Source organism: Lolium rigidum, chromosome 1, assembly GCF_022539505.1.
Source record: "Lolium rigidum isolate FL_2022 chromosome 1, APGP_CSIRO_Lrig_0.1, whole genome shotgun sequence".
Taxonomy (NCBI): Eukaryota; Viridiplantae; Streptophyta; class Magnoliopsida; order Poales; family Poaceae; genus Lolium; species Lolium rigidum.
The window spans coordinates 265348400-265362888 of NC_061508.1; the positions used below are offsets into that span (position 1 = coordinate 265348400).

The following is a 14489-nucleotide window of genomic DNA, read 5'->3' on the forward strand; positions in this document are numbered from 1 at the left end:
GTGGATACGTTGATCAAGATGATAAGACATGGTGCGTACCACGCCTAGCCAGAAGAAACATACAACATAGGAAGCGGTGCGCCAGGTATAAATTAAATACCCCCAGAGAGCGTCACCACAGAGGCGTTGATAAGAGCGTAGAGACCTACAAGATCGACGCAAGTTGGGCAGGGGAAGCTCATGTGGCAGAGCTTCTCGAGGAGCTCCCCTCAAGGGATTGATCTCTACGCACGCTTCTATTCCTGTAGACAGTGTTGGGCCTCCAAGAGCAGAGGTTTGTAGAACAGCAGCAAGTTTCCCTTAAGTGAATCACCCAAGGTTTATCGAACTCAGGGAGGTAGAGGCCAAAGATATCCCTCTCAAGCAACCCTGCAATTACGATACAAGAAGTCTCTTGTGTCCCCAACACACCTAATACACTTGTCAGATGTATAGGTGCACTAGTTCGGCGAAGAGATAGTAAGATGCAAGTGATATGGATGAATATGAGTGGTAATAACAATCTGAAATAAATATGGCAGCAAGTAAACATGCAGTAGAACAGTAAATAAACGGTGATTCGATATTTGGAAACAAGGCCTAGGGATCATACTTTCACTAGTGAACACTCTCAACATTGATCACATAACTGAATAAATAAATACTACTTTCTCTACACTCTCTTGTTGGATGACAAACACCATTCATTGTGTAGGGCTACAAGAGCTCCCTCAAGCCGGAGTTAACAAGCTCCACAACATTCGGTGTTCATATTTAAGTAACCTTAGAGTGCATAATAGACCATTGCAATTATACCGAGTACTAACATAGCATGCACACTCGTCAACAATAGCTATGAAAGGGGAATAGATCGCATCAATACTATCATAGTAATAGTTAACTTCATAATCTACAAGAGATTACAATCATAACCTACGCCAAGTACTACATGATGCACACACTCGTCAACATTACATCATGGAGGAGGAATAGACTACTTTAATAACATCACTAGAGTAGCACATTGATGATATTCAACTAGATCACAAAGCTCATGATCACATAAAGATCACATGGGAGAGAGAGATGAACCACATAGCTACGGTACAACCCTTAGCCTCGGGGAGAACTACTCCCTCCTCATCATAGGAGACAGCAGCGGTGATGAAGATGGCGGTGGTGTCGATGGAGATGCCTTCCGGGGGCACTTCCCCGTCCCGGCGGCGTGCCGGAACAGAGACTTCTGTCCCACGAATCTTGGCTTCGTGATGGCGGCGGCTCTGGAACTTTTCTCGTATCGTGGCTTATCGGTATAGGATTTTCGCGACGGAGGCTTTATATAGGCGGAAGGGAAGCCTCGGAGGAGTTCTGGTGCAGCCACACCAGAGGGGGGCGCCCCCCCCTTGGCCGCGCCGCCAGGTGGGGTGGGGCCCCCAGGGCTCCCCTCTGGTCCCTCTCTGGCTCTCTGGAAGCTTCCTTGGAAAATAGGACCCTGGGCGTTGATTTCGTCCAATTCGGAGAATATTTCCTTTGTAGGATTTCTGAAACCAAAAACAGCAGAAAACAGGAACTGGCACTTCGGCATCTCGTTAATAGGTTAGTTCCGGAAAATGCATCAAAACGATATAAAGTGTGAACAAAACATATAGGTATTGTCATAAAACTAGCATGGAACATCAGAAATTATAGAAACGTTGGAGACGTATCAAGCATCCCCAAGCTTAGTTCCTACTCGCCCTCGAGTAGGTAAACGATAACAACAATAATTTCTGAAGTGACATGCTACTTACATAATTTTGATCATACTATTGCAAAGCATATGAGATGAATGAAGTGATTCAAAGCAATGGTAAAGATAATGACTAAACAACTGAATCATATAGCAAAAACTTTTCATGAATAGTACTTTCAAGACAAGCATCAATAAGACTTGCATAAGAGTTAACTCATAAAGCAATAAATTCAAAGTAAAGGCATTGAAGCAACACAAAGGAAGATATAAGTTTCAGCAGTTGCTTTCAACTTGTAACATGTATATCTCATGGATAGTTGTCATCATAAAGCAATATAACAAGTGCAATAAGCAAGTATGTAGGAATCAATGCACACAGTTGACACAAGTGTTTTCTTCTAAGATAGAAGGAAATAGGTAAACTGACTCAACATAAAGTAAAAGAATGGGCCCTTCGCAGAGGGAAGCATGGATTACTATTTTTGTGCTAGAGCTTTTCATTTTGAAAACATAGAAACAGTTTTGTCAACGGTAGTAATAAAGCATATGTGTTATGTATAAGATATCCTATAAGTTGCAAGCCTCATGCATAGATTACCAATAGTGCTCGCACCTTGTCCTAATTAGCTTGGATTTACATGGATTATCATTGCATAACATATGTTTCAACCAAGTGTCACAAAGGGGTACCTCTATGCCGCCTGTACAAAGGTCTAAGGAGAAAGATCGCACTTGATTTCTCGTTTTTGATTATTCTCAACTTAGACAACCATACCGGGACAACATAGACAACAGGTAATGGACTCCTCTTTAATGCATAAGCACTCAACAACAGATAATATTCTCATAAGAGATTGAGGATTTTTGTCCAAACTGAAACTTCCACCATGGATCATGGCTTTAGTTAGCAGTCCAATGTTCTTCTCTAACAATATGCATACTCAAACCATTTGATCATGATAAATCACCCTTACTTCAGACAAGACGAACATGCATAGAAACTCACATGATATTCAACAAAGGTGTAAAAGTTGGTGGCGTCCCCAGAAACATGGTTACCGCTCAACAAGCAACTTATAAGAAATAAGATACATAAGCTACACATTCTTTACCACAATAGTTTTTAAGCTACTTTCCCATGAGCTATGTATTGCAAAGACAAAGTATAGAATTTTTAAAGGTAGCACTCAAGTAATTTACTTTGGATTGGCAGAGAAATACCATGTAGTAGGTAGGTATGGTGGACACAAATGGCATAGTTTTTGGCTCAAGGATTTGAATGCACGAGAAGAATTCCTCTCAATACAAGGCTAGGCTAGCAAGGTTGTTTGAAGCAAACTCAAGTATAAAACGGTACAGCAAAACTTACATAAGAATATATTGCAAGCATTATAAGACTCTACATCGTCTTTCTTGTTGTTCAAACACCTTCACCAGAAAATATCTAGACTCTAGAGACCAATTATGCAAACCAAATTTTAACAAGCTCTATGTAGTTCTTCATTAATAGGTGCAAAGTACATGATGCAAGAGCTTAAACATGATCTATATGAGCACAACAATTACCAAGTATCAAATTATTCAAGACATTATACCAATTACGACATGCAGCATTTTCTATTTCCAACCATATAACAATGAACGAAGCAGTTTCAACCTTCGCCATGAACATTAAAAGTAAAGCTAAGAACACTAGTGTTCATATGAACGAGCGGAGCGTGTCTCTCTCCCACACAAGCATGAATTTATTCAGAGAATGAAAATAGAAAAACGAAAATAAAAGCACACAGACGCTCCAAGTAAAGTACATAAGATGTGACGGAATAAAAATATAGTCTCACTAGAGGTGACATGATAAGTTGTTGATGAAGAAGGGGATGCCTTGGGCATCCCCAAGCTTAGATGCTTGAGTCTTCTTGAAATATGCAGGGATGAACCACGGGGGCATCCCCAAGCTTAGACTTTTCACTCTTCTTGATCATATTGTATCATCCTCCTCTCTTGACCCTTGAAAACTTCCTCCACACCAAACTCAAAACAAACTCATTAGAGGGTTAGTGCATAATCAAAAATTCACATGTTCAGAGAGGACACAATCATTCCTAACACTTGTGGACATTACCCAAGGCTACTGAAAGTTAATGGAACAAAGAAATCCATTCTAACATAGCAAACCAGGCCCTCCCTCGCCCGTACCCCTCTCTTCCTCTCCCTATACCGCCGCGCGCCGCCGCCTTGCCAACACAGTGAGGTAAAAGTGTAGTTTCCCAACACCAACGCTTTTGACATAATTGATACACACAAGTTTATGTTCGAAGCCGAGGTTAGGAAAGAGAAGTGTGATTATCTGTATAAATTTCTTTCAACCGCGATGGAGGAGAACGCCCACCTAGAGCTGCACATGAGGAACATGCATAGAATCTAGGCCCACATCTATGGTTTTTCAAACGAGTAGCTTGACATGATGGCATCTATGCCGACGACCATATTTTGCCGATAACCTACCCTAAAAGACCCTGCATACCCACATGAATGCTAACATCCAAGTTTTGCTGCCGGACATGTTTTTGTTCGTCATGTCCGCCTATATGCCTTTGACCCCTATATCGTGTCACTTATCTATGTTTCAAACAGAGCGCGAATTCAATTTTTCGAGAAATACATGCGGTAGAGATATTATTTATATGTATATTATCAAACACTCTATATTCCGATTAAAATCCACATCTTTTACCTCTAAATTACTGTTATAAAATTTGTTTTAAAATTTCCTTCCATATGCAATAGTTGTGATGTGATTGCACGTAATAATATACTATAATAGGAAAGCTAATTATATTTTCCCTTCCATGTACAATACATGTACCCTATATGCCCAGGGCCTCTAACGGGCATGTCGACATATGCATATCGCCATCACGCTTCCGTCAGTAGCAAAACTACGGGGCCATGTGGCAGGAATCTATGCCGGCAACTATGGTTTTGCCGACGGGAAGTCTCAACAGAATGGCATGTATGCTGGCGACCATATTTTTCTGACGGTATGTCCCAAAAAAATCCTGCATAGCCAAATGTGTGCCAACGGGCGAGGTTTTGCCGACGGCCAGGTTTTGTTGGTCTCCATTTTGGAGCATTAGGCATGTCGGCCTATATGTCGATGGTCCCTATATCGTGTCACGTGTTTGTGTCTTAAATAGAGTGTGAATTTATTTTTTCCGGCAATACCTGAGTAGAGATATTATTTTTGTAGAATACTACCACTATAGTTTGATTAAAATCAATGTTTTATGGCTAAATTACTGCCATATAATTTGTTTTAAAAGTTTCCTTCCATATAAAATAATGGTAAAGCGACCGTTCTTAATAGTATAATGTAAGAGCAAAGCTTTAAAAAAAATGTAATAGCAAAGCTAATTATATTTTTTCCTTCCTTTGTCCAATACACGTGATGATTTTTTGTGAGTGGAAAACATGTGATGGTACTTTTACATGTAAGCCTCTAGACTAATCCTTTTATTTTTGTTTTCCACGAGAGGTGGTACGTACCAAATGATGTATGTCCATAAAAATATTTTTCTATATGAACGTAAATCTTTAAATCTTGTCCCTTAAAATTATAGATCTAATCGCTAAAATAATTTAGATGATGTGGATGAACATAGTGTCTCTATTTAAGACCTCTATATTGTGCTTTTAGTATATAAATTAAAATCAATGTTTTTTAAGGCTAAATTACTGCCATATAATTTTTTTTAAAAAAATTCCTTCCATATAAAATAATGGTAACGCAATCGTTCTTAATAGTATACTGTGAGAGCAAAGCTAATTATATTTTTCCTCCCCTTGTACAATACACGCGTGATGATTTTTTGTGTGTGGAAAACACATGATGGTACTTTTACATGTAAGCCCTCCAGACTAATCTTTTTATTTTTGTTTCCACGAGAGGTGGTACATGACAAATGATGTATGTCCATAAAAACATGTTTCTATATAATCGTAAAATCTTTAAATCTTATCCCTTAAAATTATAGATCTAATCGCTAAAATAATTTTGATGATGTGGATGAACATAGTGTCTCTATTTAAGACCCATGTATTGTGCTTTTAGTATATAACTAGCATGTGGCCCTCGCAAATGCGAGGGCATCATTTTTAGTGTGTTGGATTTGTGTCAAATAAATTTATAGTTTTTTAGATATTCACATTTAGTGGCAAGGAAATTATACAGTTTTATTGTTACATTTAATGTAAATCTAAATATACTATCGCTTGTTTGCAACATATAGTTTTGTGTTTAACTTTGTGGTGAGTTGTGATTATATCTAGAATAGCAAACTAATGACCATATATTTTTTATATATAAATCATGTTAAATTACTACTTAGAACAAAAATTTATACAGACTAAGCCATCAATTTTTATGTGATTTTGCATTACTCCTTTTCGTAAAGAAATGTTATGTTGGATTACTATGCCAAATTTTGTCTCACGGATGAAGTTATCTCCTTGAGTATAGTGTTATGTTAGCGTAAAGTTCTACTCAAATCCTGGTAAAACTCATGCGTGCAATTAGTGACTAAAAAGAATCTAAAAAGATGTTGATTAGATTTGGAAGTTTGAAAACTAATGCATACACGTACTTGGCATGCAAGCTCGCATGTTGCATGTACACACCTCGATGAGACATGAGAGTGCCTGCTTGGCACTAGTGGAAAAGAGGCCTTTCGTCCCACCCTTTAGTCCCCGTTTTGAACCAAACCGGGACCAATAGGGGGTATTGGTCCCGGTTCATCATGAAAACCCTTTAGTCCCGGTTCGTTTGGACCCTTTAGTCCCGGTTGGTAATACAAACCGGGACTAAAGGGTGGTCTATGGGGCAAAACCCTTTAGTACGAACCGGGACTAAAGGGTTTTTGCCTCCCCATGCACCTCCACCCCCCCCCCCCGTGGATCGCCTTTTTTAACACTGTAAAATAGAAAAGAAAATGATACAAAATTCAAAAAATAAAATGTTTTCGGATTCTTGTATGTTATGCAACCTACTATTAGGGAAAATTAAAAAATTTGAATTTTCACTTATTTCGCAAAAATGTTTTGAAAAATGGTAAAACCGCAATAACTTTTGCCTACGACGTCGAAAAAAACGTATAATATATCAAAAAAATCCTGGGAAAAAGTTACATCCGAATTCACCGGGGTTTACCCGGTTAGCCAATTTTTAGATTCTCAAAATTTCAAATGAAAATATGAAAGCAGGAAGATTTTAGTTTTTGCCAGAAATTCGGAATTTTATTTTTTTAAATTTTTTAAAATAATAATTACATCATGCATAAAGATTATTATTACTTAACCATAAAGTTAGCCAATTTTTTAGATTTTCAAATTTTCAAGTTTGGCAAAAAAATATTAAAAAATAATAAATTAAAAAAACAATTATAATACAAATTTAAAAAATTATAATTATAATACCATTACCACAACATGTACGTTATTAGTTTTGTTTATTAAAATAATTATTTGGAATTCGAATAATAAATAAGTGTGACATCGACCAACATGTTAATAGGATTGATATGATACTAGTATCACAACATGCGCGCGAAGCACTTGGAAGCGGGATGGGAAAGGAACTTGGAAGTTAAGCGTGCTAGTCTTGGAGTAGTGGGAGGATGGGTGACCGAGCGGGAAGTTGGACCACGAGTAAGTAATTTGACTAGAGATTAAGGGTAGTTAGAGATTAAGTGGAGTTAGAAACTAAACTAGTTAAATGACTGAAATACTAGAAATTCTGAAAAATAGGAAAAAAAAGAGGAGCGAAAAATAATTGGGAACCAAATAGATAAAAAAAATAACGAAATAACCTTTAGTCCCGATTCGTGTTACAAACCGGAACTAAAGAGTTTTTTCCTCGACGCGCGCCAGCAGCCCACGTGGCGGGACCTTTAGTCCCGGTTTGTTTTACAACCGGGACTAAAGGGGGGGGGGGGGACCTTTAGTCCCGCCTAATTGATCCCGGTTTGGAAACCGGGACTAAAGGCCCAAATGAACCGGGCCTATAGCCCCGTTTTCCACTAGTGTGGACCTACACCAGGTACATGGGTACGTGTGTGCTCGCATCTGCTTATGTGCATCACATCGAAGCAGCTTCCTTGCATGAAGAGTATCATCGTATGCTGGTGAGTAATCGATCTAGCAGTCAGCGGTCGGCATTAAGGATGACCAGACCTAGTCTATTTATATTATCAAATTTCAACAACTTTTTTGTATAAAAATATTGTAAAATTGAGCTATTATAGACTCCATGCGCCCATCGCCTCATAGTAAGCTGTAAAAACAAATACCAACTTACACATTCTTTTATTTTATTTCTTATTTACAAAGTGATACATGCATTCCTCGTCCACAGATATATACGGTATAATTATATTATCTAATTCCAAAAAACTCAAATAAAATAAATTAAGCTATTATGGGCTCAATACAAAGAATAGCTATGGGGTTGTTACCTCAAATAAAGTAGCAAAAAAAAAAAAACTTAGTCACGTCCATTTTATTTATTATTTAAAAATTTATACACAAATTCTTGTATCTAGACATATATTTGTAAATTTTTAATACCGCGGTATTGCAGTTTTAGCTTCGTATCGTGATGATTAACCGCGGTCAAGATTTCCGGAAATTCTAGATGGCAATTTATGCATGAAACCCGAATATATATATACATGTGAATAACTATCTTACAAAAATATTTAAATTGTTCATAGTATATATGGTGAATATATATTTTTTATTCCACATTTTTTGTGTTTGAATTAGTTTTGCTTCTTGTACTACTTATATATTGCCCCAAAAAAACTTAAAACATTTATGTGTTCGTATGTATGTTGAGTTGCTGGGGCAAAAGATCACGTTACATGCTTCTGGAGATGATACCATCTGGACTTCTTGACATGTCAGACTAAAACCGTTATGTTCGGTGAGGTTTCTCTTTTTTTTGTGTGTATTCGTTTCTCTAGAATTCTAATTATGCACGCTACTGCATCTAATTGTTTTCTTATCGTAGTAGTACTTCTTTGTGTGGTACCAAGGTACGTGCCAGGTGAACTCACAATATATTTTTTACGCAAACTCGTATTATCCGGCTTGAACCCAAAATATTGTTTGCATAGCGTACTTGTTAGACTCGGACCATGTATCTGTTACACATGGACTTGACAATAATAAAGTTACGTAATCGGCTGTTAAATCCTAACCGTATATTATAGATCTAACTGCTAAAATAATTCTAATTATGTGGATTAACCTGGTGTCTCTATTTTAAAAATCTGTATTTTGCTTTTAGTATATAACTAGCCATTAACCCGTACACCAGTACGGGCTAGCATTTTTATTACTTCTTACATGCCAAATTTTTTACGAATTACAAATAGCCGACAAAATCTAATAATTTGTGGATTACTTTATTGGTTTTTACATGGAACCATTGGAGCTATCTTCCTTCTATGTATTTTTTTATCTAATTGTATGAATTATAGTTACTCTTTTTCAATCTTCAATTTTTTTTCACAATGTTATTATCTATTTAAGTATAGTGGCAAGCGACATTGGTTTTAGGAACTATGTAAAAATATTATTTTACTTAATATTTTCTGCAAAGACATATTATTTGATAGAGCATAGTTATTCAACACCCTTTTTCTATGCATTTTCTTTTAGATAATTAATATAATTTCTTAAGAAATTACTTATAAAAAATTATGTGATTTTACATTCAACAATCAGCAATTTATCTACAAATACTATAATCACTAACCAAAAGGTCCTGATTTATTTTCTAGAATTTTACAGTCACACATAAAGTTATAAAAAAAAGTTGAGAGATTGGTTCTTGGGCAGCTTTTTTTATCAAATTATGTGCAGTGCAAAACTGTATGTATATTTGATAATATGCAAAGAATCGTACTCTCCATTCTCCGAAGAAGTAGTATCTAATTCACCCATCAACAAAAGCATCAAGCAGAAGTGGCTAATTAATAGAAACCTATACGATGCAATCAAAGTTTTTCGATGGTTTAGCATGTACTCCAACACCGAATGATTTAATTATTACTTCGCATCTGCATAAATCTGATGTACTCCATAAGTTCTCAAAGAAATTTACGTTTGGATATATCTTATGTTAAGTATTAGTTTTGACGAACTCCCTAATAGAAGGACCAGCATTTACGATTTTTAAATTAATATCGCTAGATTCATCTTGACATATAGTTCAATAATATATTTATTTGATGTCACATATATTTACACGCAAAAAACAATATCACATAGATTGCAATTTTTGTGTAAAATTTTGTTACATTTGAAAGGATTTGACCTCTAAAAAATACGTAGACTTATTCGCGGAGTAAGGAAATATGTGAAAATATTTCCCGGACACATAGGAAGAGCTTGTTAAACCAACTCAATAACTCTTCACATAGTCAATTCGTGGCACAACAATTGATATCCTGTCATACTGAGCGTTGAATTTGTGTTGCAAATTTTGTTAGCACATTATTTATGGGAGCACAGAGAGCCAGTAAAGTTTCTCCAAGGAACATCTAGTTAGAATTTATACTTTTATTTTCCAGAAGAAAAAAAAGAAAAAAATTATATTTTTATGGCATCCGATGCGGGTATTAAAACTGTCTATGTGAACTTCCACCCATAGTTATTTTCCTAAATCTTCTTTTCAAAGGCACGTATCCGGTCAGGTTTCTCCAAGGACTATTGTTAGGTGTAGTAAACAATTTGAATTCCTATGGGACATTTAAATGAACTTGTATGATTAGATTGGCACATCAGCCGTAGAAAAATATGGTGGGACTGCTCGTTTGAGTAAACTACTTGAACTCTTAGGGCCGGCTGATCTAATATGTGTCGCATCATAACCAATAGGAAACAAATTCAACGTGTCAAAGTGATATTTTACGTTACGTTATAAATTATAGCTCTCTCGACTAATCTTAGCCGTAAATGTTAGATCTAATTGTCTTAATTATTCTGATGATGTGGATTAACGTGGTGTCTCGTATGGTGCCTCCAATTAGTAAATATATAAGATAAGATATAAGATAGATAGATAGATAGAAAGATGAGAATTTCCCTATGCTTTGCCACAACATAAGGATGGAGCGTCCAGTTACAATCAGCCTCTAGACCGTGTTATGTTTACATGATAGTTACAAAGGAAGAAGATTTGGTGCTATTTACATTGGAAATGTTAAACTCGAATTCATATGTGGGCAAAATAGTCTAGAATTGTACCGGAATCTCAACTAGAGAAATTCACTGATCACAATTAGAAATTCTAAGACGAGACAAGCTACATGCATCACTTATTCACTTATGACCAAATGCAGTAAGTCGGGGCACGTAGAGAACTAACACAAAAGAAGGAAAAACTTTTACTAACGAAAAAAGGGGGGAAAAACACGATCCTTATTAGTTGGCCATTGTTATGCGCCAACAACGCTCTAAATCTCCACGAGCACCGCAGAAAATGCATGATCGATCTCCCTTGATCAATCAGTACTTCTCGATCAGTGGTGGGATGCTCTGCTCGTTCCTGAAGTAGTCCGTAGGATCAACCTTGCCCTTGGTAACGGCGAGCCTCTCGAAGTTATTCTTGAAGTATTTCTGTCCCCAGACCTTACCGCTGCTGTAGGTCGAAACGTCGTTCACCACCTCGTTCCTCCCAAGGTCGATGTCCCTGTAGTTGGCGTAGGCCTGCCTGGGGTTCTTACTCACGTACGGCTCCATGTAGTTGTAGATTTCCTTGCTCCACGACAAGGGCGCGGCGCCGGCTCCCGGAGCGAACCAGTAGTTGACGTACTGGATGTTGAAGAGGACGCCCTTGCGGTGAGGGAACGGCGTCGCCGATTCCGGGGTGGCGCTAATGGTGGCGCCGTAGGGGTCGAAGATCATGATCCCCGCACCAGGCTTCACGAGCCAGGTGCCAAAGATCTGCTCCCACACGCTTTTGGGGAATGGCTCGTAGACGTAGTCCGATTTGTATTCGGCGAAGGGCTTGAAGGAGTTGTTCCGGTTCAGGAGGTCGTCCTCCAGAGAGTCCCGGTGGCCGAGGTGGACGAAGGGGATGGACTCGATCCATGACATCTCGTTGCAGTGCGAGGGGTTCATGCCGAGCTCGGGGAACTTGCTCTGCATCAGGGGCGTCAGGGTTTTGCAGGTGCCGAGATACAGTGCCTCGAACGTGGCCTTGGGCCCCATCGCGATGACGCGGATCATGAGGTCGGCGGGAAGTTGCGGCGCGACCACTTGCCACTTGGTGATGATGTCCACGGCGCCCTCGCTAACGGACTTGGGGATCTTGAAGATGGTCACGGTGGGAGGCACCGGCAGGAGCTTCACCTGCCACGCGACCACGATGCCGAAGCTCTCGCCCCCGCCACCCCTCACGGCCCAGAAATGGTCATCGCCCATGGACTTCTTGTCGTGCAGCTTGCCGTTGGCGTCGACGAGCTTCACGTCGATGACGTTCTCTGCGGCGATGCCGTATTTGCGCAACAGCATGCCGAAGCCGCCGCCCGCGAGGTTGCCGCCCACGCCGATGGTCGGGCACACGCCGGCAGGGAACGCCAGCGTGCGGCTATACTTGGAGATGGCGTAGTAGAGCTCGCCGAGCTGCGCGCCGGAGTCGACCCACGCTGTGCGGCCCTTGCCGTCCACCCACACCGCCCGCATCTGGTTGAGGTCGACGACGGCGAAGTTCTCGGGCTGCAGGGAGCGGTACGAGAGGCCCTCGTAGTCGTGCCCGCCGCTGCGCACGCGGATGCGGACCTTGTAACGACGGCCGCACACCACGGCTGACTGGATGTGGGAGGTGTTGGTGGGGGTGATGATGTAGAGCGGCTTCACGTTGTCCGGCGACGACCACCTCGAGTTCCGGATGGTTTGCCCCAGCACGGAGGGGTAGGCGGGCGAGCTTTTGGCGAAGAGGAGGCGGGGCGGGATCTGCTTCACGAGGCATCCCAGGAAATCCTCCTTGGCTGCCGGCGGGAAGTAGGACAGGGCGACCTCGCAAGAGGACGCCAAGGCACAGAAGAGCAGCACCAGCGCCAAGGCTCTGGAATTCGCCATCGTGGCTTAGCTTGGAGTGTACTCGGTGGCTCTCCGGAGACGAGGACAGGAGAGATGAGCTTATATAGGACAGCAGGCTTCGACTGAGCACCTTTCGTCTCTCCGGAGTCCGTAACCTACAAGCGCGGATCCATCAATTGGTGAGGTAGCAATCTAAATCTGGGGTGTTTAACCAAGTCAAGGTCCCCGTTTGTACAGGGTTGTGCGTGATGTGGCGATCGGGCATCGCATCTTCGACTTCGCGCCGGAACTGTAGCACCTCTCTTTTAGACTGCTCATAGTGGGAGTAACATTGGTGGTAACATCACACCTTTCAATGCATTTTGGTGACATGGCATACCAATAAATGAAGAAAGAGAGTGAGGTGGTAACTAGCTATGTTACCATAACATCACACATCTCAAAGCAATATGAGTCTACAACATAATTAGAAGCGAAAATGCAGGAGCCTTATATATCGAATTTAAAGCATCAATGTAATATTCACTGAAAAAAACAAAAGTGTAAAGTGTTCAAGAAATAAAAATATGTTTCGTCGATATCACAATATTTCCCATCTTGTGACAGTAAACAAAATTGCACTACTACTATCAGGAATGTTTTGGTAAGCAAAATATCATGTTTTTGAGTAACATCTTTAGCAATCTAAAATTTGTGGGCAAATGATTATCATGAAATATATTGCAGCACCCATGTTGCTGATACTGAATATGTAAACTAATCTATATAGTTCTTTTTTAAACAAATATATAGTTCCTACATTATGTTGATAAACATTTGAGGTTAGTTATCTCTTTAACAGAAAAATCATTGAATTAAGATAAAACGGTCTACCCTCTATAATAGTGCGTTGAGTGCCCGGGGGAGCGGATTTCTTCGCCTTTGTTGAGGATCTTCGAAGGATGTTTAATTGCTCTTCTTCTCATATGGATTCTTGGACTTGCATGCAGCATCCCCTTTGTTTTCCGACGGAAGCTCATCCTCATCCATATCACTAGTTTCCTAAGATCTATAATCGGGCGACGACAGCGCTGGTGCACTGTTACCTTTTGGAGGCGTTCCTTTTGGAGAAGCTGAACTTCTGGTGCTGTCATGGTGGTGTTAGTGCTGTTGTTTAAAGGATTAGATCATTGTAGCGGGCTATTCTTTTTTGGTAATTCTTCTTTCTATTTTTTTTGGTTGTGTGCATCCGTAATGTCGCTAGGGCAGTGTGTTGTTGCAGAGGCTAGGTGTAATTGGCATCTCTGATATTAATATATACTCTTTGTCGAAAATATCACTAGTTTCCTTGGCCTCTTCTTTTGCCTTGCCTCCCTTGCCGCGCGGCCTGTTTTTCCGTGTGCATTTGTATCCAGCTTCCACATCCTCCTTGAGGCCGTTAACGAACTTGCAGTTGCGGTTGGTGTGTGTGGACTTCTCATTGTCATCGAGGGGAGCTAAGCCAGACATATCTCTATGTTCCTCATATGTTCGGGCAGGGCGGGTTTCGGCAGGCTGTTATCACCAGATTTTGACCAAATCAGGAGGTGGGCCGCGATCAGGATGGGCTTGGAAGATTACACGTGGAAGATCTCTGAAGCGGCCTTGCATGGAGAATTTGGGCTAAATTGCCCGTGTATCTTTAATTATAGTA

General features: G+C 40.0%; 1 protein-coding gene across 1 annotated transcript; it reads right to left on the reverse strand.

Annotated features, from left to right (window-relative positions):
• Nucleotides 1-11281: 11281 nt before the first annotated feature.
• Nucleotides 11282-12856, reverse strand: LOC124683630 (berberine bridge enzyme-like Cyn d 4). Its single transcript, XM_047218111.1, has one exon. It carries the CDS (start codon nucleotides 12854-12856, stop codon nucleotides 11282-11284), a length of 1575 nt encoding a protein of 524 aa, XP_047074067.1.
• Nucleotides 12857-14489: the final 1633 nt, after the last annotated feature.